This window comes from Oreochromis aureus, linkage group 8, assembly GCF_013358895.1.
Source record: "Oreochromis aureus strain Israel breed Guangdong linkage group 8, ZZ_aureus, whole genome shotgun sequence".
In the NCBI taxonomy this organism is placed as follows: Eukaryota; Metazoa; Chordata; class Actinopteri; order Cichliformes; family Cichlidae; genus Oreochromis; species Oreochromis aureus.
In genome coordinates this window covers 29,163,816-29,188,539 of record NC_052949.1, presented here as the reverse complement: position 1 = coordinate 29,188,539, position 24,724 = coordinate 29,163,816, and the positions used below count along the sequence as shown (strand labels likewise).

At 41.7% G+C, this 24,724-nt stretch overlaps 1 protein-coding gene across 1 annotated transcript; it reads right to left on the bottom strand.

Moving 5' to 3' along the window:
* Window positions 1–293: 293 nt before the first annotated feature.
* Window positions 294–23,392, bottom strand: adgra1a (adhesion G protein-coupled receptor A1a). The gene is made up of 6 exons (XM_031732740.2): window positions 23,321–23,392; window positions 22,325–22,452; window positions 10,698–10,821; window positions 6,035–6,186; window positions 1,863–1,958; window positions 294–1,776 (listed from the first exon to the last, which is right to left on the bottom strand). Exons 1-6 carry the CDS (start codon window positions 23,390–23,392, stop codon window positions 294–296), a joined length of 2,055 nt encoding a protein of 684 aa, XP_031588600.2.
* Between the last annotated feature and the right edge of the window lie 1,332 nt (window positions 23,393–24,724).

Sequence of the window (24,724 nt, the reverse complement as noted above, 5' to 3'; positions counted from 1 at the left end):
ACTAATAAGTTTTCAGGCTGCTCCTTAGGATCAATATATAAGACTGATTGCAATTTAAATTTCATAGAGCAGAAAAAATATTTAACATTAACTGATTCTTTTGTGTGTATGTGTGTGTGTGTGTTTATTCAGATTTGATTTTTGAAACAATAATATGTTAATTTTGACATAAAGAGATCTGAAATATTACTGGGATGTGAAAACTCAACCTGTGGTCTTAGGGCCTGGAAGGCAAAGGGACCCAAACACAAAGTAATTTGCTGGAAAGTTTGACTTCTCCAAAGATTTCAAGACTATACGGTGGTTTCATTCTTCCAGGGGCCTGTCCGTATGTTTCCTGTGGCATCTGAACCAAACAGACTATCTTCCTGCAGACTCCTGTTTCGACCAATGGGTCCTCGTCGGTTCACAGTGCCATGCTGCCGAGGTAGGGTATTCCTTGGGAAACCTTTCTGTTCCAGCTCTAGACAGACCTTTTCTTTGTCTGCCGTCTTTGACATCCAGCTCAAATTGTCAGGATCTTGTTCATACTGCAAGGTGAAGGGATCAGCTCTCTCACAACAGTTTGTGCTGGAAGAGTCATCGACTGAGCAGTACATATGCCACTGGCTGGTGTCGACCCCATGAGAAGGCATAAGGAGGCTGTGGCAGGAAGAGATACTGTCATGCATGTTATAGGCATGACTGTGACAGGAAGCAACCGAGTCTTGCACGCTGTGGCAGGAGGTCTGGCGTTCCAAGCTGTGAGAGGAAACTACAAGTTGGCTATTTAAATGAGGGCTGACATACGGAAGCTGGAGATCTGGGTGTGGACTATTAGAAACCAGTGGTGAGGCTTCAATGTGGTGCACATTATGAGGACTGTCCAGGTGAGTGCTGTGCACACTCCCATCCATACTGGTGGAAGTGATGTGAGACCGGTAATCCTGGAAGCATTGGCGTGGACGGTTGAAAGAGCATGTCTTTGTTCTATCAGCAATGCAACTCTGCAGGGGAAGAGTTGGATGAGGGACCTCATCGGGAAGTGACTGTGGACGTGGTGAAGGCATTTGGTCAGCACGAGGTGAGATGGGGGAAGGGCTAACAGGAGTCATTACAGCCACACAGCATGGACCTGTGTGATTTAATGTTGGGCTTTGGGGAGGTGGTGTTGTTCTGTGATGAGAACTCTGAATAGGGTAAGGCGAAAGCATCTGCTGCTTCACTGCGAGTGGGGAATTCAAATGGCAGTGTGGCTGATGGAGTTCCTGCCTCTGGCTCTGTCCTTCCCCAGGCCCATCCTCTGTCTTTAATCTGGATGGGCAACAAGCCCACCAACGGTGCCACACGTCATCACGCTTAGCACAGTGCTGGATGAGAAGGAAGAGTCCCAGAGTGACGCAAAAAGCACCATAGAGACAACTGAATATCATGTCCAGGAAATGTCCCAATGAAACAGCCAATGCTCCCAAAGCCCAGGTAGCCAGGAACAGGAAGAGGGTGAAGACTGTGGCCCGGAGTTGGGATTTAAAAGAGTGCTCATTGGCCAGAACTGACACGCCCGCAGCAAAGGGCTGGCAGTCCCCAGCAGGCCCAGTGTCAGTGTGGCAGTGATGGTTCGACTCATTTGATGACAGCTGTTGCTGCTCTTCACTTAAAACCCGCAGCTCATACTTCCTTTCTGGGTGGCGCTTCAGCTGGACATAAGTCCACAAGAAGTACACACACATGACTAAGACCAGAAGACTCATGGGAGCATAGAAACCACCCAGACTTGGTTCCCATGCCATCCAGCAACTAAAAAGAGAAATAGAAAGATATATATTTTTTTAAAGCTCTATACTTAACAACAAATGATAATCTGGTTATTCTGAAATACTTACTACAGAGCATCATCTCTGCTGCCATAGTTATCCATACCAAATGCTGCTGTAACTCCAACTATTATGATAGGGATTCCATCACTTACAAGATAAAATCTGGAAAGAAAAGAAATGTTATTACTGGAATGGTAATTTCACCATCAAGAATTGGATCTTGTTTTAACATATGGCATAGAAACTGAACATTTCTAAGTCACTATGTGTTAATAGACCTCTGTGCATTAAGTCACATTGTTATCAATGTTATCAATGTTATCAATTATTCTCTGGCTCTCGTCCACAGCATGTCTTTCATCCTGTCTTCCTTCTCTCTCCCCAACCGGTCGCAGCAGATGGCCCCGCCCCTCCCTGAGCCTGGTTCTGCCAGAGGTTTCTTCCTGTTAAAAGGGAGTTTTTCCTTCCCACTGTTGCCAAAGTGCTTGCTCATAGGGGGTCATATGATGGTTGGGTTTTTTTCTGTATGTATTATTGTAGGGTCTACCTTACAATATAAAGGACATTGAGGTGACTGTTGTTGTGATTTGGTGTTGTCTGAATAAAATTGAATTGAATTGAATATGTATATTTGTATGTCTATTTAGACGGCGCAAGAGCGAGAGAGAGATTATATAAGTTTATAATTTATATATGTGTGTGTGTGTGTTTAATGACAATTGATATTTGTACCCTTATCTAAGGTGATGTGGGTACTGAGCAGTGTTGGGCAAGTTACTTTGAAAAAGTAATTAATTCTAGTTACTAGTTACTTCTTCAAAAAAGTAACTGAGTTAGTAACTGAGTTACAAGATTCTAAAAGTAATTAATTACTTGAAAAGTAACTATTGCGTTACTTAAAAAAAAAAATGTTTAACCCTCTGGGGTCCAGGGTATAATTGGCCATTTTAACCACTTTTGATTTTACCGCTACAGTTCACCTTTAAAAACTATTTACTTTGCCTTGTTTGGTATCATCCTTTTCAGCACAACCTCACGTGTCTGAATTTACAGTTATGTTTTCATTTTGACATACTGTATTAACACAATTGATCTAAAATCAGACAAAAACATAAAATCCACGTAGAAAAAGTTCTGTTTTTTATTGTGACAACCACAAACATGTTTAATACATCATAGTTCATAACTTTAAGTGCAAATATAAATTGTCAATTTTAAAATCATATGCACAAGTTTTGCAAACAGCAAAGTTATTTGCAGCCATTTACCTTTTACCCTTTTTTTTAATAACAAACTTCCCCCTCTTCCTAAACAAGCAAATGTCCTGCTGCCATAACATTTTTGATTGGTCGACATGGTACATTTTTCCACCAACACGAAAGGGCAGGGTTTTTTTGTATTTTGTTTTGGTCATAAGCAAAGAGTGCTTGCTAGCGCTGTCCTTAGACAGTAAACATGACAAAACTATTCAGGAATATATATTGTTTATCATGACTCTGGTTTTACGTGGCCTATCAACACAATTTAAAAACTGGTATATTTCACCTTGTTGCTTTGTCATCTTGAAGTGGTCGTATGATTGTCTTACCACGACTACTTTATTCTTCCTCAGTCAAACAGCAGCACTCATGCGATTGTTTTGCCCCCTTAGCTCCAGGTGTTGTGCCAAAAAGTGATCGTCGGGCAGAAAGTGATTGCCGCGCTTCCGCGGACACACACACACAAAATAAATGTAAAAAAAATAAATCCAAAGATAAAAGAGAAACTAATCTGACACATGACCAGTCACACTGCATAGGTAGGAGAATAAGAGACAGAATGAAATATGGGTCCCAGGTTTTCTCATTTGCCAATGGCAAGTGAGGCCCCACCCACCAAGGACCTGAAACACATGCTGAGGAACAGATTGAGAGTATAGGGCAGGGGTAATCACAAGTGGCAAAAATGGAGGTCCTGCAAAGTGTGGGTCACCCTCAGTGATAGTGAGAGGAGATCAGTAATGCGATAGGGGCTCAAGGCAGAGCTAATACTCCTACACAGCAAAGGGTAGTTTGGGATGAATCGTAGTCAAGGTGGCAAGGTTTTCCTTGGAAATGAGAGGAAACTCTGAGGCAGACCAAGGACAAACCGGAGAGATTGTGTCTCTCAGCTGGTTTGATTGTTGGGATAAACATGTGGCACGAATAGAATAAAATATGTTTGGGAACACCTCAGTGGTCCTCTGGAAGAGTTGAAGAATGTGGCTGAGAAGAGGAGGCCTGGGCATCTGTACCCAGATGGATGGATTAATGTGTTAGTTCAGAATGACTAGCACCACATTCTGGGTGTTTTTGTGCTTTCCACAGGATACTGAACTTAGTGAAAATGGTAATGACTCGATCTGCTAATCATTTGCATGACAGCATTACAATGATAAGGACAGCCAAGCAATCCATTTAGTTTAACATAGCAATAATGTGACTATGTACCATTATAGAGCTGTCCCCGTAGCTTCAGCATCGCTTTAGGGTAATAAGTGGGATGTACAAACTAGGTCGGACTGAGTCAGGTTAACTGCTTCTTCTTGTTTTCCATCTCTGTGCTAAACTAGGTCAAACACATCCTGACTCCAGATTCTTACATAAATCAAATTCAATAGATTGATATCATTCTTCCTTGTTGCTCTTACATCAATTTTAATTCCGTTTCTAGCTAATAAAAAGAGACACTTTTTAAGCATAAATATTACTGTGTGAATTGTGTGAGATATATTAAAACCTAGCAGTAATGAGGGTGACACAACAAGCTGCCAGGATTGTTCACAAACAATTTGTTCAGTTTGAAATTCTCGTCAGTCATTGGACTATGCCTTTAAGGCTCTTCACACTGTCACAACATAGAAGCATTACTGTTCCTGTGAATGGAGGGAGTATTTAATTGGTTCATTTTGTTTGTTTGTCTGTCTCTTTCTCTGTCTTTCTGTTTGTCTGTATGTTAGCGGTCTAGCATCTCCTATCATGGTCCTGGGTCTGGGGGATGTGTTTATGTCTTTTCTGATTTATGGGCATTCTTTGATTTTGTGTTGTTCATGGTTTAGTCATTTGTATTTCCTCTGTCTTCCTCTGCCTGTTGTTGGTCAGCCTGCTTGTCTTCCCTCATTTTTCCAAAGTCCCAGGTTTCTCAGGTCCCAGGTTTCACGCAGGTTTTTGCATTTCTCTCTATGTACCTAGTGTTTCTGTGTTAGATTTCCCTTTTTTTTGTTGTTTATGGACACGGTTTTACCTTTGGTTTTCACATTTTTGTTCAGGCCAAAATAAAGACACTTTTTGTTAATATCCACCTCCATCTCCGTTGTCTGCATTTGGGCCCACATTCTCTCCACTCCACGCCATCTGCCACAGCAGATGTGACATCCCCATTTTCAATCAGAATTATGATCTGAATGCACTTCTTTGCCAAACACATTTTGCTATTCCAAGATGAGTTCTGTCGATTCTGTATAGGCTCCTCTATTTCATGTGTTTCTTTTAACTGCTTATTTAATTTCTATTTCAGTTATTACATTAAATGTGTAGTATGACAATGTCCAAGCTGAGAGGCAGGGAAAGAAAAATGGGCAGGGCCTGCGACAGAGGCTGGTCGCCATGGCACAACCCCTCTCCAATCCCCTCTCCATGGTGCAGGCAAACAGACGCCCCCATATGTGACACGAGCACCCAACTGCTGGACAAAACCCTCAATGTTTGAGGTGCAGAAAATATCATTTTCAAATATTCTGTGCTGCTGGTATAGCCCTTGCCCAAATACTGTGTGAAGCTAGATACCAATAACAACTAGAGGTTATTTAATTTTTGTGAAAATCAGGTCAAAATTTCAAGAAAAATTTCAAGAAAATTTTTGAGTAATGTATCATGTGAAAGAGAACTTTTTGCAATACGACACCCTGTGATGTCACAGCGATGCCATAACAGGCAGCATGTTGTAAGAAAAACACCATAAGACATAAAAGTTTTAGTATAGCCTTTGCCCTTTGGGGGCACTTTGTAAAAGTGAGAAGGCAGTGAGAAGGCAATCCAAAGACATGAGTGTCACTTCTATAATCCTCATTTTGCAATGCAAGGACTCAATATCAAAGTCTTTGGATGCATGTTTGCTTGTTAATAGAATCCAGTGAAGTCATGATTCATTCACATCATACTGATGATTGATGAACATTGCTCTGCCTTGCTTGTACCTGCAGGCACCTGTCTACAGCTTACCTGAGGATGGCTGGTTTGGTACGAGTCTGGGAAGCCCTATTCCTCTCCTGTACCTGAAGTGGGTCTTTGGAAACGTCTTTACAGATGTTTCTAGCAGTGAAGGTCAGCCACAGCATGGTAGACAAAGAAGCATAGTGGAGCACAATGCCAACCTAACACAGGTTGAAATAGACATTATAAAAATTGAGTAAACTGGAGTAAGTTTAAGTGTGTAGTTGGAAATCATCATACAAGAAAAATGCACAGGTTTCAATATGCTGCACACTGAACAGTTCCAGTGTCTAAGGACTGAATAAATTAAAAGCTCCAGAACCAGAATTGCATTACTATGCGTCCACTGAGCTTCAGTCATATTATGATTATAATTAATTCATGATTCACTTTGGTGATAAAACAGCAAAATGGTGCAGAAGCAGACCCTCTGAAGTTTCATGAAGACATATGATCTAAAAATAACTTTGTTTATTTGTGTGTGCCATTAAATGGGAGGCATAGTTATATCAGCTACAATCTTTTAACTTATTCTACGTCATCAAGTTATATTCATATTGAATGTAAAAAATATTCCTTACCAGAGGTGGAGCTATAAGGCTGCCCTTTTTATTGTGTCTTTCTACATAAAATCTTTGGAGAGATGACTGGAAAGCTACAGCCAATATTCCTGTCTGTTCCATTAATAATGGAACAGATAATGGAACCACCCCCCTGCCCCGCCTCCCGGTCATTAAGTGAAACTGTCAATTTTTTGTCAATTTATTATCAATTTATGATCAAAAGCTATACAACTCATTTGCACAAGTCTCAGCAGTACTTTGTTAGCATGCAATAGCTGTTCAGCTGTTAAAAATAAGCCATCAACATTTTTTCCTGATGTGTATCTGTATAAATCATGACAGTGCAGCCTGTGTACAAAGATATATACACTTACCACACCTGTTTTAGGAAAATCTGTTTAACTGCTTAATAACACAAATTTCTAATGCCAGTCACCTGGCAGCAAGTCCCCACATAGCAAAATTGGTATGGCCCAGATCTGGCCCACACAATGTGGCCCAGGACAGTTTCAGCTCTGGCCCCAGAGCCTAATGTCAACCTAATGTGTACCTTAATCAAGCCATGTAATAACAACATGTGCCGGAACATAATTATGCAAAAGTAACATGACGAAACTCATGTTCAGGTAGTGAATGGACTGATTCTTATACAGTGCTTTTCTACTCTCCCAGATTACTCATAGTGCTCACATGCCACATTCACCCAATCACACATTTTCTAAACTGAGTGCTTCCTAACTACATTCAAACACATTCACACTCTTGACATGCAGCGTGGAGGAGCCAGGGATCGAACCACTAACCATCCAATCAGTAGGTGACCTGCTCTACCTCTACCTGCCACCCAGTGGTAAACATGAGTAAACCCTCACTAGGTTTTGGATAAAGTGTACACTCACAAACCTGTCAAACCTGCATTTGAGACATTGGCTACCATAGCAGTATAGTATTGCAACATGGCATTTGGGTCTCCTAACTAAAATAGGAAAATAGGAACATAAATAGTGTCATCATTTCCAGACCAGGCCCATATCTGATTGACATACACCCTGCCATGACACCAGTCAGTCAGAAGTGCCAGCTTGATGCCGGATCCGGGGAAGACCTGTTTTGTATGAGCCTGGGCCACATAAACCAAACCACAATCGGGCCAGATGTGGCTTGCCATTATATAAACAGTGCCATCTACGCCAGGCCTGGCCCACATCTGGATGACATACCACTTACCATGCCAGAAGATAGCCAGCAGTGCCGGCTTGATACCAGATCCGGGCCAGACCTGTCTGCTGTGTGGGTCAGTACTGATTTTAGGCATGTAGTCATGATGAAGATGATTGGCTTAAAATCAAATGAAAACCCAGAATGGGGGAAAGGCTGATTTAAAGTGGCATGGTTGTTGGTGCCAGACAAGCTGGTTCGAGTATTTCAGAAACTGCTGACCTTCTAAGATTTTTCCATAGAACCATCCCTGAGGTTTTAAGAGCAGGTCTGCCTTCCTATCAGCTCCAAGTACAGTAACTGAAAATGCATTACAATTTTTTTCATTACAACTAGGGCTGCTCAATTAATCGAATTTTAATCTCGATTACGATCTGGGTTTTCAACGATCATTAAAAATGACTGAGCTGATTATTAGCACCTCCCTCGTGCTTTACTCTCGCGCTGCTCCGTGTGGCAAATCGAGCGCACCTCTCTGCGTTTCGAACAAGCGTCACAAGAGGACCCGAGGGAAGCTCGGAAAGCTAAGCAGAAGTTATTTGGAGAGAAGAGGATAATGGCTGCTGAAGAAAGAATGCCGTTGGTTGAAAAGAGAGGTAAAACGACTTCAGTGGTGTGGAAACCAATGTTCCCTCTAAGCTGCGCACGTGAGCAATTGCGCACTGCTGGCACGGTCTCTGCGCACAGAAAATCTGCGTTGCGCACAAAAAAAATCTAACCTGAATTGACATTAAAATTAAAACTTTAACAATTCTGTTTTGCAGTGTTAGTCAGTAAGTGACTGGCTGCTCCTGTATGGGATTAGAACGATGCCACCTTATCCTATAGTCCAGCCAATAATGCGATTCACATTCGTATATACGCAGCCAATCAACGTCGCTGACAGGCTATGACAGCGTCCTTATGTGCCGACACCGGTGTTTTAGCTGGCAAAGCGGCGTGGCTGATGTGCAGTGAAGCCACATTATTGACAACGTGTCCAACCATTGGAGATGTGAGCAGGACAGACGGAACAACTGACGGAAAAAGTGTGGACTTTATACCAGTTTTTAAATTGTGTTGATAGGCCACGTAAAACCAGAGTTATGATAAAAATATATGCAATGTTTGGTTTTCTTCCTGAATACTATCGTTATTTATATTTACTGCGGGAAGAAACGGTAAAAACGGCGTTTTATAAGGAAAACGCTCGAAAGCACTCTCCGCCTGTGAGCAAAAACAAAACCAAAAACCCCCCCGCCCTTTCCCATTGGTCGAAAAAAGTACCGTGTCGACCAATCAAAAAGTGATATGGCAACGTGGCATCTAGTTGTTGAGAAACGGGGGGAAGTTTGAGGAGTGACGGCGGTGTTGTGAGATGTGAGAGATCTGAGACGTTTAGCGCAAATCTTGTGTAGTTAGTGTGTAGTTAGTGTGTAGTGTAGTCAATGGTTTTGTTGTGTGTGTCAGAACAATGAGGCGGCTGCTGAATGTTACAGGTGTTACAGCAGTGATACAGCTCCTGTTGTCAGGCCTGCAGGTATCAGGCTGTTGTTCTCATAGTGGACAGAAATTATTTTTTGGAGTGGCACAAATAATTTGTGTGGCATCAGATTTGATGCAGAACAGCTGATTGTTCTGTAAATAGTTTGAAATGTTTATTTAAAAAACGCCTTGGCTGCATTAAAAAAAATAAATAGCTGCAAAAAACTTTGTTGTTTGCCAAACTGAGTTACTTTTTTGAAGTAGTAACTATATAATTAATTGCCCAACATTGGTCATTATATAATATATTTTGCAGACAGAGAGTTATAGGACTCTCTCCCAGACCACAGACTCATACTCATAATACAAGTCAGAGCTTTATGAAAGAAAAAAAAAAGAAAGAAAGTTGTGTTTTCAAAATTGGAGTTATTTTCACTTCCAATAGTGTTAACATACTACACAGGTCATGAACAGGATTTTTTACATTTTCATTGTAAGTGGGCTAAAGCAGTTAATTAAAAGTAGTCTAACATAAATGTAAATGCTGTAATTTGATTATTTTAATAAACCATGTAACTTGGATGGATTAGATGCTGGCGTGACCACAGTGCACACGTCTGATGTCGCTCACAGTGGTCCAAGGGACGCTCAGGGAGTTTGTGTGTTCGCTCAGACACATGAAATATTTGAGGAACATTGGTGGAAACATTATGGGTTCATGAGTCAGGCGTGGATCAAATATTGTGCAGTATTTTGAAGTTCACTAAACATAGATGTTTACTTTTCATTTATTTTTTATATTGCAAACATTTGCACTGTAATCAATATTTGCACACTATTTTATATTATTTTTTAACAATCTTTAAAGCCATTATTGAATACATTGTTATTGTTAAATAAATATCGTCAAATAATCGAGATCTCAATTTCAGTGAAAATAATTGCGATTATCATTTTTGCCATAATCGAGCAGCCCTAATTACAACCATGTTATACAGAAGAGCATCTCTGAACATGGGAGATTTAGATTGCGGTTGTGTAGCCAAGAAGCCTGCAGCAACTGTGTGTTGCTGACATATCTATGTAGACCAATATTTCTGAGGAATAATTGCAGTACTTTGTGAAATCATGAAGAATTAAGGAAGTTCTCAGGGCAAAATGGGGATCCAAGCCAGTACTAACAATGTGTACCTAATAAAGTGAAGTGTTTAAATTTAACTTGACTGTGCCGTTCTGATGTCTACACAGTTTGACACTAGAGGGCTCTTCATGTTATACTCAATCACACAATTCGGAACCCAGTCTAATATAAAATAACCAATATTGCAATTTTTTTTAAAAGAAGCTAACAATCTTTTAATAATTAAGTACCCTTAACAGAACTTTGAAACATAACCACAGTAAGAAACCAAGAACACAACACTTACAATCTGACACACAAAAGGTAAGTTGATTTGATTGATTCCACCAGCGAAAATGCCAAATGTCAGTCCCGTGTGAAAGAGGAAGTTGAGGAGTGTGTGCCAGCCATTCCTGCTGATTCGGATCACACTGTAAACAAGGAGAAAAGTTAAACATAAGAAAGATAGTTTTTATTCAGTCTTAGCTTAAATTAGCTAGAAGGTTTTGGGAATTAACACAGGAGTCACATTCTCACCTTTGGACTTTACTTGAAGCAATACTAGAAGTATTAAAGTATTAAATCCACATATAAAAGAATATGTTACCCAAGGCTTCAGTCTCACAGGCCTGAAGACCGGTCAGTGAGTACCACATAACATCTGGTCAATAGGGAAAAATATATATTCTTCTTTGCTGACTGTCATTAGGAGAAATCAGTCACAAAGATGGCATTGTACCAAACAGCACCTTTTGATTGCTTTGGCTGCTTGCAGACTGCATCAAAGACCGTTTGATATCTCAAGATCTCAGTTTTATTAGTAAATCTGGTCCTTAGGATTCAACATTCTGTACCAGCACAAACCCTCCTTAGGTATTAAGAGACTGTACTGTTGGGATTTATTGTATTAAAGATGAACTGAATGGTGTTAGAGGGTTTTTATTTTTGGACCTGGGACAAAATTTGGGGAAGACTCTTTAAATAAATCATGTAATTATCTTATTAAGGTTATGCCATGTAAAGGCATGTGGGAGGCAGAGTAGACCAAGCATGCAGGATGTCAACTCCAAATCTCAACTTTACTGCTGGTAAAAAAAAAAAAAACTGTGCAGGGTGCAACCAAATTAACTGGTAACCAGAATGATGGACACTCACAGACAACAAGGAACCAGGGCGATGCAAACAATATATACACGGGGGGGATTAGAGCAGAGTGCACACACCTGGGAACACAGCTGAACAGGAAGCAAAACTGAACATCACATGCACAAAATGAGAAACCAGGACAAGCCATACACATCTGACAGAACAAACAGGGAAACTAGACACAATGGAGACAGAACACTGAGAGACCAGACACACAGAAAGAACTAGAAAAAATTGCATTTCCTCCGAAAATGCAGTGTGGATGCTGTAACGCTGAAGCTGTCTGCTGAAAATAGCTGAAAAAGCTGAAAAGTTGCAAAAAGTGTAAAACCTTTGCCGAAGCATAAGAACTTTGCAAAATGTAATTACTTTGCAGAACTGCAATAACTTAGAGGAAACATAATACTTGGCAGAAATACAATAACATAGCAGAGCTTAGCAGAAATATTGTAACTTAGCAGAAACATGATAACTTCTCAGAAATGCGAGAATTAAGGAGAAATACTATAAGATAACAGAAATACTATATTTAGCCAAAAATACTTAAACATTACGGAAATACTATGATTTAGGAAAAATACTACAATATAGCAGAAATACTCTGATTCAGCAGAATACTGTGATTTAGCAGAAATACTATAATTTGGCACAAAAACTATGATTGAGCACAAATACTATGATTGAGCAGAAATACTGTGTTTTAGCACAAATTCTATGATTTGGCTCAAATACTATGATTCAGCACAAATACTATGCTTTGGCACAAAAACAATGATGTGGCAGAAATACTATGTTTTAGCACAAATACTATAATTTGGTTAAAATAATATGATTTTGCAGAAATACTATGATTTATGAGTAATACTATGATTTGGCACAAATACTATAAAATAGCAGAAATACTATGATTTAGCAGAAATACTGTATTTAGCACAAATACTGAAAAGTAGCAGAAATACTATGATTTAGCAGAATAGTAATAACTTAAGTAGAATTATTGGAAAAGCAAAATGGACAGCTGAAAAAACTGCTGAACATGGTTAGGTTCCCTCAAATGTACCTGTTCAATTTTGAAAAATTGGCAAAAAAAAAAAAAGATAAAAAAAATAACAGCCAGCAGATACACACAATTAAAAATATGTACACATATGGAAACACAAATGCACAGAGGGACACACACACACACACAGCAGGAAATGAACAAACAGGTGCTGTTAATAGTGTTTCCTGTATGTTTCTAGGTCTGTCAAACAGTCTGGAGCTGCTCAATTTGAATCCACCAATCAGAGAGGCTGTGTACTTTTTCCCGCCAAAACAGGTGCACCCTTACACACACACAGAGCACACAGAGAGACAGGTTTTTTGCAGTCTATTTCTCATATTGAGGATTCCCCTCAAACAAATGGCCATAATTTCCTAACCGTAGGGGCCAGAACTGTCATTCTTAGACCGTTTTGTTCAGAAGAGATGGGGGAATCTTCAAATGTTGACCATTTATAATTAAAATATGAATGTTTAAAGATATATGACTTGTAATGTACCGTAACTTAGTAGAGGAGAAGCGAAAACTGCCTTGACTTGCCCTCAAACAACGCTTTGTAACTCTAAATCTATTTGGAGCATCAATATCATTCTTTCACCGTAAGAGACAGCAGGCTTTGGTGAACAATCACGGAAATTTTCAGGTCTCTGTGGAAATCCATCGAAAAGATTTGACGAGATAAAAAAGTGCCTCATTCCCAGAGTTTGAAATCTGAAGAAATCTGAGCAAGGGACGAATTTCCTACCCTCAAACAAACGTAATTCATGGCCAAACGGTAATAGCTGATAAAAAAATTCTTGAATTGTGAGTGTCAGGAGTGTCTGAAGATATATTGGGACAAGCCTCATGTTTTAACTTCGCTTCATTAAGGAGATATGACGATTCGAAAATGCTTAATCGGCATCCACACAAATACAAACACTGAGACAAGACAGACTAGATATGGAAACACCGCGGCAGGAAAAAGAGAAAGAAACTAGAACACAAATAGACTACAAGCAGTATACAATTTAATGGAAATTGCACCACTATTTAACACAAAAAATTGTCTTTTTGTCAATTTACCCCCTTCAATTACCCATTAAGTATAATATGTATAATATTATTTTTGACTTTTAAATAAAAATGGTTTTCCAAAGTATACAAATCTTTTTACTTCATAATAAAAATCTCATCTCAACATCAACTTCTTGACAAAATCTTTGCTTATTTTAACCATCTACACAGCTTTTAAATGATTGATATTTCTACATTTTGATGTGTCTCAGGTAACAGGGTGAATATTTTATGGTGAAGTCAGGGGACAGGCAATTTGGGGCAATTCCAAAGACTTATAGAAATATATAAATGAAGACAATAACATGTGCATAATATTCTAGATAAAGATATGCAATAATAAGGAAAAATATAAAAAGTTCTTCGATTTTTTGATATTGGTAACTGAACTTGAGCAAAGATGACATTTTAAGTAATTTGTGCTAAAAAAAAAAAACAATCAGTGATTATTGTAATGAATAAATGTAGCCCTGGCTCTATAAATAGATCATTATTTAAATAGTTCATTTATATTCATAGTTAATTGCAAATGTTCACTGTGTTCAAGAATGTATACAAATGCCTGTAAGGTATGTGATGTGTGTGAGTTCAATGCACAACCTTTTTATTTGTATTTTGAGGTTTACGTCATTATTTTTGATATGGTATTGATATGTACTACAGCTCCAGTGAACCCTGAAGTAGTCTCAGGTAGAGGGGGTGGGAGCAAGTGGGGAGTCGTGTGCACTCGGCAGGAGAGAGAGACGAGAGATGAACAGCAGTGTCGAGTGGACGCAGAGTTTATAGAAGGGCGACGTATTTTTGGGTTGACGGATAGTTACCTGGAGTGGAAATCTGTTGTATCCTACTGTGAGTAGGAGGAGACGGACGTCTTGCTGGCGTGTCAGAGAGGTCCCTTCTGCTGGTGTGCTGAACTTTTGTGTTCGCGTGGGAGCACGTGGAGATGAGACCTGTGAGTGCTACTGCCGCGGCCTGCTGGTGGCCTTGACCCAGTTCCCCCGCTATCCCCTTGAACTGCCTGGAAGTGTGAGTACTATTGTTTGCACGTGCTTTTTATTTTACTTCTTGGCAACCAGTGAAGCGACCATATTGTTTTAGGTCCCAACGCACCCGAGCCACGACTCAGGCCTGCAACGAGGAGTTTGCTAGCAGAAAGACTGTAGCACTTGAGGTGTGTTTGTGTCGGTGAGAGTGCGTGTCGGCCCACAATATTATTTGATTATTTTGTTTCTGTTGAGGTAGATACCTTACCATTGTTTAACAAACTTTATTAATTTTACTTATTTTCTTTTGTGTTGTTGTTAATTAATTATTCACTAAAGTGGAGTTAACTTTATAATTGACCTGCTTGTGTGTGGTTTATTTCCATATAGTGTAGTTTTATGGCATAGTTTATATCATAAGCATTAAAAAGGGAGTATCAGTAGGAAAGTAACAACAGGAACCCAGGGCCCCTCTCAATAGAACGTGGGACGGGTGTTACACAATTATGGAAGCACTGCTGGGATACTCCCGTGCTTAACTTTTCTAGTTTGTTCTTTAAAGGAGTATTTTGTTTACAGATTTGCACAGCTTAGCACACCGGCATCAGGGTTTGTATGATGACTACTCGGAAAGAGTCTTAAATTGCACCTGAGCTTAGTAGCTGGTGCAGTAAAGCAGGTATAAACCCAAACCGGGCTTTTGTACTGCATAATGTTCCTACTGACTTTGATTTATCAGACATTGAAGAGACTGCTCAGTCAGTGAAAGCTTTTGGAAGAGTAAAAGTGAGAGACAGACTAACAGACACCCAGACAGGCAATAACCTTGTGCTCTGTGAATGCCGTCAAGATATTCAGCCAGACCGCATACCACCGCATGTGCAGCCATTGAACGGAGGTCCTGTCTGGAAGATTTCCCTCCTCACTGAATCTGCGAGGTCAGCTGATGACTTCTCAGCCAAGCTTAAGAAACTAATGGTAGAAGAAGGCAAAACAATTGATGATGTTAGTGCCTTGCTGTCTACTGAAACCCCACAGGAAAACTCCCCTGAATCCATCATTCGGGCAGTCGGAGACCTGTTAGCAAAAACTATGCGACCTACCACTGAGAATACTGCATCTCGACATCTGCGGACATTCTCTGGCCAGTCTCCTACTCCGGCAGGTGAAGAGAGCCTTGATAGCTGGGTTGAACAGGCTCGCCTGATGATCGAAGATTGCGACTGCTCTGAGAGAGAGAAGCGAAGGAGAATAGTTGAGAGCCTAAAGGGACCAGCGTTGGAGATCATCCAAGCTGTACGGCGAGATAACCCTGATGCTAGCCCAGAGAGCTATGTAGAGGCTCTAGAAAGTGCATTTGGATCCCTGGAGTCAGGTGAAGACTTGTACCTCGCCTTCAGGAGCCTGGGTCAACAGCGAGGAGAAAAGCTGTCAGACTTCCTGAGAAGGTTGGAACGCTCTCTGACCAAAGTAGTGCAGAGAGGGGGTCTCCCTAGCCATCGAGTCGACCGTGCACGTACTGACCAGCTTATACGGGGTGCAACTGAGTCAGAGATAATGTTACTGCAGCTAAGACTCAGAGAAAGGAAAGAGGAGCCACCTACTTTTCTGAAACTGCTCAGTGAGATTCGAGAAGAAGAAGACCATGCAAGAGCAAGGCATGAGTCAAAAGCCACAGTTAGACAAGTGAAAGTTGGCGAAGAGACAAAAGCCAAATCGACAGAGGTTCAAGAGCTCAAAGCCGAGATCAAAGAGTTACGCTCTGAGCTTAAAGAGTTAACAAGCAAGCGCTCAGAGGCCGAGCTAATGTTGAAACAAACCAAGAAAGCTACTTGGAGCCCTTCGTAGGAGCAAAGAGGAAAAAGGGGCTACAGGGGGCGCTTCTGAGCCCACACAGGTCGGTTTCATTAGGAAAAGTTCCGTGCACACATCCTCACAGTGTGGACTCCCAGATGGATTGGTTGGCCCATCCATGATGACCAATGTGACCATAGAAGGACAACCATGTAGAGCTCTCCTTGACAGCGGCTCTCGAGTCACCATTATATTCGACAGCTGGTATTCCCGTTTCATCCCCAATGTGCCCATTCTTCCTTTAAAAGATCTCGCTATATGGTGATTCCAACTACCCATACAAGGGGTATGTGGCAGTTGAGGTGGGTTTTCCCCCCAACTCAAAGGAAGCTGTAGAGACAGTCACTGTCTTGGCCTTGGTGTGTCCTGACCCAAAGAGCCCAGACCCTGTTCCTGTCATCATTGGTACTAACTCCCAGAAACTGCATTCTCTGCTGAGAAATTGTGAAGCAGTACGAGGGAAAGATGAGGTTCACTCACTGAGGATAAATACCCTCTCCTCAGAACAGCTCTCATCACTTATCACCCAACAAACAGGCGTGGTGGGTCATGTGAAGTGGCAAGGCCCCGGGCCTATCACTATCCCTCCTTGTGCAGTACAGTATGCAGTTTGCAAGGTAGAACAACAGCATCCATTAGATAAAAGTATTCTAATGGTGGAGGTGGGCGAATCCACAAACCTCCCAGCTGGAGTGTTGGTTCCACCTGTGGTACTACCATCTTCTGAGATGGACACTAACAGTTTCACACTTCTGCTAAGAAATGAGTCCCAAAGAGAGACTATTGTCCCCACCGGTACAGTGCTAGCCCAGGTGTACTTGGTGGACACTGTCACTGAGTTAACAAAGACCTCCGCCCAAGAAAGGTCTATTGACCCTGAACTGTTTGACTTTGGAGAGTCTCCTATCCCTGAAGAGTGGAAAGCCAGGTTAGCAGCAAAGTTATCAAAAAGAGCGGATGTTTTTTCCCTGGAGGAGTGGGATGTCAGCTTAGCTAAAGGTGTCACTCACCACATAAGGCTGAGAGACCCTCGACCATTCAGGGAGAGATCCCCCAGAATCGCACCCGCTGACATTGAGGATGTCCAATGCCATCTACAAGAACTGCTGGTAGCTGGCATAATCAAAGAGTCACGCAGTCCATATGCTTCCCCGATTGTCATAGTCAGGAAGAAGAATGGCAAGGTGCAGATGTGTATTGATTATCGTCTACTGAACTCCAGAACCATCCCAGACCAGTACACTATGCCACGCATAGATGATGCACTGGATTGTCTGACAGGAAGCAAGTGGTTTTCTGTACTGGACCTGAGAAGTGGATATTACCAAGTGGAGATGTCCAAGGCTGATAAAGAGAAAACAGCTTTTATCTGTCCTCTTGGGTTTTTTCAGTTTGAGAGGATGCCTCAAGGTATCACTGGCGCTCCTGCAACCTTCCAAAGGTTAATGGAGAAAGCTGTTGGAAACATGAACCTGATTCAAGTCCTTGTGTATCTGGATGACCTTATTGTGTTTGGCAGGACACTGGAGGAGCATGAGGAATGGCTACTTAAAGTCCTGGACCGGCTGGCGGAATGTGGTCTCAAAGTCTCAATTGACAAGTGCCAATTTTGCCAACCCCAGGTGAAGTTCTTGGGACACATTGTCTCTGCCTCTGGAGTTGCCACTGATCCTGAGAAGGTGAGTGCGGTGACCCACTGGAAGAAACCCACTGATCTAAAATCCCTGAGATCTTTTCTCGGATTTTGTGGATACTACCGGCGGTTCATTGAGAACTACTCCGCCATAGTCCGCCCATTGACAGAACTGACCAAGGGATATCCTCCTGCACAGGGTAGCAAAAAGGTTGTCGCTAAAGGAAAGCAAAATAGCTACTTTCGAGTTGCCGAGCCTTTTGGTGATGGGTGGACCCCAGCTTATGATGACGCCTTTCAGAGCATTGTTTACAAGCTCACACATGCTCCAGTCTTGGCATTTGCTGATCCAGCCAAACCATACATTCTACATGTTGATGCTAGTTTGGACGGGCTAGGAGCAGTCCTGAATCAAGAGTACCCAGAAGGACTCTGCCCGGTAGCATTTGCCAGCCGCAAGTTGAGTCATGCAGAATGGAACTACCCAATTCATCAACTGGAGTTTTTGGCTCTGAAATGGGCAGTAGTGGAGAAGTTCCATGACTACCTTTATGGGGCTAAGTTCACGGTGAGAACTGATAATAACCCACTCACCTATGTTTTGACCACTGCCAGGTTGAACGCGACAGGTCATCGGTGGCTAGCAGCACTCTCCACCTATGATTTCAGCATTCAATATAAACCCGGCCGTGAAAATGTGGATGCCGACTCACTGTCAAGGAGTCCGCAGGACACAACAGATGGATGGGTGGATATCCCACCCTCTGGGGTAAAAGCTTTGTGTCGTCGGATCACTACAGATGGTTTCTACCAACACACCACCAGATTTGTCGACCAGCTGGGTGCTTCGCCAGACGCCATTCCAGCTTTATATGCAAACTTCACCCAGATAGAAGTGGGCCTGCTGGAACAGCTAAGCCTGAAAGAACTGTCAGAAGCCCAAGACTCTGATCCAGTTATAGGTGTGGTGAAACCTCAGGTTGAGAGAAACCAAAGTGTTTCAGCTTCTACGCATGCAAACCCAGATGTTGCGTTGTTGATGCGAGAAAGATCCAAGTTAAAGGTTAAGTGTGGCCTTCTCTACAGAGTCACCACAAGACCCTCTGGTCGAGAAGTGAGTCAGATCGTCTTGCCTGCTAAGTATCGGCCAATGGTACTAAAATCAGTGCATGATGATGCTGGTCACCTGGGCACAGAACGAACTACAGAGCTCATTAAAGACCGGTTTTACTGGCCCAGAGTGGCATCTGAAGTTGCAACATACATACAGAACTGTGGAAGGTGTGTAGCTAGGAAGTGTCCATCCCACAGAAAGCTGCCCTTTACAGCACATCACCAGTAATGGCCCTCTAGACCTGGTCTGCATAGACTTTCTTTCTATTGAGCCAGACTCTAAAGGCATAGCTAATGTGCTGGTTGTCACTGATCATTACACCAGGTATGCTCAAGCATTTCCCACAAAAGATCAGAAAGCTGTCGCCAAAGTCCTTTTTGAAAAGTTCTTTGTGCATTATGGATTGCCTGCTCGCATTCACTCAGACCAGGGCAAAGATTTTGAGAGCAAACGCATTAAGGAGCTATTGACCCTGTTGGGCATTCGTAAGTCCCGAACGTCACCCTACCACCCTCAGGGCGACCCGCAGCCTGAGCGTTTCAACCGTACTTTGCTGGCAATGGTGGGCACCCTGGATCCAGCTGAAAAGCCAAAGTGGAGCGGACATATAAGCCAGCTAGTACATGCTTACAACACCACTAGAAATGATGCCACAGGATACTCGCCCTACTTCCTCATGTTTGGAAGAGAGGCGCGACTACCCATTGACCTGTGTTTTGGTGTGGGGTCAGATGAAGAAAATGACTTAAAGCACCACCAGTATGTGGCTAACATGAGAAAAGAACTTCAAAAAGCTTACCAGCTAGCCGCTGATGCAGCTTCCAGGAACAATGAACGAAACAAGAGACTGTATGATGCGAGAGTCCGGAATCAGACACTTGAGGAAGGTGATCGGGTGCTGGTTCGGAATCTCGGCCTCACAGGAAAGCACAAACTACAAGACAGATGGAACTCACTACCTTACATAGTGATTGCCCAGTTACCCAATCTCCCTGTGTATCGTGTAAAACCAGAGAGAGGAACCAGTATTGTGAGGACCGTGCATAGGGATCACCTGCTGCCCATTGGTTACCTGGTCAGGATGTCTGCTCCATCAGAAAAGAAAGCGCGACCAAAGAGACCAAGGACCAGGGCACAGCAAGTAAGGTGTGAAAATGAAAGTCAGACACAAGATTTGGAAAATCTGAGCGAAGATGACTGGTCCTCAGAGTCTGAAGAACAGTGTGCCTACTATGAACCTCCTTTAGCCTTTCGTGACAGTGTTGAACCTCGAAGTGAGGGAGCTGAGCAAAAGGAGGTTGTGAGCCTTCCTGACCAGATGGAAAGTGATCATCCCAGTGTTCATGAATTGTCCGAGGTGGTGGAACAGGGGGAAGAACTCCCAGTAGCAGTAGATCAGACAGAGGAAAGTTCACAGCAACACCAAGACTCTGGGGTGGCTGAAGAGCTGGAGGAGAGAGATGTTCCTACACCTAGTGTCTTAGTTGGGAGTCCTGACCGACCCTATGACCTCAAAATGAAAAGGAGAGTGAGACCTGTTCTGCGCCTCAGTTATGATGAACCTGGAAGACCCACTGACAGACCTGTGACTATTAGTTACCGAGGTATGGTAATTCAGATTTGCTACGACCCTGACTCCTAAATGTCACTGCACTAGCCAGTACTCTTTAGTGAGGTTTTAACTGGCCTAATGAAAGTAGGTCTGATGGGGACATTCAGACATTCAGAAGGGGGAGGGTGTAGCCCTGGCTATATAAATAGATCATTATTTAAATAGTTCATTTATATTCATAGTTAATTGCAAATGTTCACTGTGTTCAAGAATGTATACAAATGCCTGTAAGGTATGTGATGTGTGTGAGTTCAATGCACAACCTTTTTATTTGTATTTTGAGGTTTATGTCATTATTTTTGATATGGTATTGATATGTACTACAGCTCCAGTGAACCCTGAAGTAGTCTCAGGTAGAGGGGGTGGGAGCAAGTGGGGAGCCGTGTGCACTTGGCAGGAGGAGAGAGAGACGAGAGATGAACAGCAGTGTCGAGTGGACGCAGAGTTTATAGAAGGGCGACGTATTTTTGGGTTGACGGATAGTTACCTGGAGTGGAAATCTGTTGTACCCTATTGTGAGTAGGAGGAGACGGACGTCTTGCTGGCGTGTCAGAGAGGTCCCTTCTGCTGGTGTGCTGAACTTTTGTGTTCGCGTGGGAGCACGTGGAGACGAGACCTGAGAGTGCTGCTGCCGCGGCCTGCTGGTGGCCTTGACCCAGTTCCCCCGCTATCCCCTTGAACTGCCTGGAGGTGTGAGTACTATTGTTTGCACGTGCTTTTTATTTTACTGCTTGGCAACGAGTGAAGCGACCATATTGTTTTAGGTCCCAACGCACCCGAGCCACGACTCAGGCCTGCAATGAGGGGTTTGCTAGCAGAAAGACTGTAGCACTTGAGGTGTGTTTGTGTCGGTGAGAGTGCGTGTCGGCCCACAATATTATTTGATTATTTTGTTTCTGTTGAGGTAGATACCTTACCATTGTTTAACAAACTTTATTAATTTTACTTATTTACATAAGTAAAATTAATAAAATGTTACATAAATATTTCTGACACATGTAATTGCTTTCTATGGTAGAAAAATGTTAATAGTGTAAGATAAGTTTTTAGAATTAGGTAATGGCACATTTTTATATAAAATAAAGTCATTTCTGTCATGAGGACAGAACCAAATGCACCAAATACTAATTTTATAAACCAAACATATTTGTAATAAATGTCTTCTTTGTAACAGGTTGGGCTGTGCAGTTCATTCAGAAAATGACTCAATATCTCTAAGTCCACACAGCCCCCATTTCTTGGGAGGTTTAAATTGAAGTGAACTGGCCCACGATCACCACTGCGTTCTACTTTGTACTTGAAACCTGTCTGCTTTCAAGCTTCTGCACATTAATTCTGGATTAAGGTTGTTTTTTTAACAGACACAAGATGAAGATAAAGAAACATTATGAGATATACAGACATCTTTATGATATAAAATCACAACATACATATAGGCATGTGAATATTTTATTGCAATGAAAAGTGTGAAATTATCTTGTAATAAGGTCTCACCTGTGGTGGACAATGTAAGTCATGATGGAGACAAGCAGACAGAGCAGCATAACTGCGGTGCAGGCATACACCACTGGATGTAGGTAATCCCCGGGGTATGGGGGGAAGGATAGCACTCTCTTTAGATCCTGAAAAAAGAAGCGCAAAATCTATGCTTTGTCAAAGATGGCAAACAAAAATTAAATTGCTTCTGTTTTGCAGATACTAAGTGAGAGTGAAGTTTCATAAAAAATATCATGTGAATAGGAAGGTGCTGAATTTTTTTATTCAGTATCATTCTATCACCATATTAAAGGATCTTGAAGAAAAAGCATCTTCTAGAAGAAGGTCAGTGGATTAGATTCATCAACATAACTGAGAATTGGGGCAAAGCTAACTACAAAAATTAACAGGCAGCAGTGTGACATTTAGGAAGCTAATTTCCAATAATCAAGACTTGTGATATAAAATTACATATTACTCAACTTACATATAGTACTGAATGATGACAGATGTCCACTCCCAGCTAATAAATGACAGTCACAAGTTAAGCTCAAGTGATCATTTTATGACTTGTATTCTGAAGCACTATGTGGCCATGTGACTAGAAAAGCGCTGTATAAACTGTAGATAACAGATAATATAAATGGTAGATGTAGGTCACTAGTTGCCTTAACCTGCAGTTGACCTGTACAAGCTAAAATACTTTAAATAGTAGTTTAGGAGAAAAGGTGGGAAAAGTTTACAAACAGCAACTACAACTAAAGGAAGTAATTGAAATTAGGTCCTATTCCAGGGCCAATCACTTGAAAGATAAACTCTGGGTTTACTAACTCTGAGATCAGCAACTCTGAGTTTCCTGTTCCTGATGAGCTTATCAGAGTAAGTTCGAAACAATATAACAAGGACCAAAGGTTCAAAAAACTGTTCCAGGGGTCTATTCGGCCACAGGGAGAGACTCTGAGGTTCTGAGGCCAGCAGCAGCGACGGTGGAGCTCAGGGGGCTGCCTGTGTGACCACCATTTGCGGCTTGGCTGAAGGCTGGTGGCGGAGGATCTCTAGTGCAGACGAAGCAGGACCAGACGGCATAGAGACCTCTGGCTGGAACAAAGCAGACTCTGGCTCGGGCTCAGGCAGAACAGACACCTCATTTTAAAAAAAATTGCACACTAAACTCATCAAGGTCTGATGTTCTTTCAAACTGATTTTGAGGTGGACGTGATCAACCATTTTAAAAATTACATTTCTGGTTCCCACTAATTGACACTAACTAATGCTGACAATTGGCATATCAATTTGTCCAGGGCGGGACTCTCATCCTGACTGTGAAGTTTGGGAGAGATTGGACGTGTCTTTGAGCTATAGAAATTTCATGCTTCATGGTGAAAAATCTAAATTCATCATGTTGCCAGGTTCACACCCTTTGGCAAGAACTCACAGTTTTGAAGATAAAGTAAGAACAACTCCTTCAGGTTTTCCTGGTGAAATTTAAGGTTGCTCAGATCACCCACCTTGAAACTGTACCTCAAAGTGTAAAACATGTAATTCTGTTTTCCTGCTAGGACACACTGTGTCTAAATATCACAAATGAAATGTGTTCAGGGGCGAAACCTTATCACACTTGAGAAAATCCGTAGGAGGAGTTTGCAAAAGTATAACATCTGGTAAATGGTCAAATCTGCGCCAAAATTTCATTTTCACTTCAAAATGGCAGCCTTCCTCCTTGGTTTATGGCACCATTCAAAGATCTGTGCATCTTGGGAAGTTATAGGTGTGTGCCAAACTTTATACATGTATGCGAAACACAGCATTCAGACTCATCTTTTGCAGTTGCTTGCCCAGCTCCAGTCATTGTTAACGGGAGACTGATACGCCCACAAAAAACAAAGAGGCTGCCGTTTCATATGGGACCAAAATAAGCACAGCTTACAACACATACAATAGCGGACTAACTAACTATGACCACAAGGATATTAATTCACAGGTGATGAGCTTTATGACAGCACTGTCTGAGATGAAAGGAGGGAGATCACTTTACTTTGGCCCTGCTTGTCTGGACAGAAGCAGTGCAAGGAAACTGACCGAGAGAATTATTGTCCACAAAGTCAGAGTTAGAAATATTGAGATTTTAAGAGTAATTTGAGTCTTTAAAATAAATAACATTATTTACATGGAATAGACTGTCTCACCCATCATTCTTCTAACAGCTCAATTAACTCATATCTGTGAAAAAGGACCTTCTTCGGATCATAGTTTTTTATAAAACATTAAAAAGAATGTTTTATAAAAACATTATTTATATAAAAAGCTATGTATTGTAAGTGTATATGGTCCAAATGTTGATGATCCCTCATTCTTTCACGTTTTTTTCAGTGCACTCTCTGAACACTTAGATGGCACACTTGTTCTTGGAGGCGACCT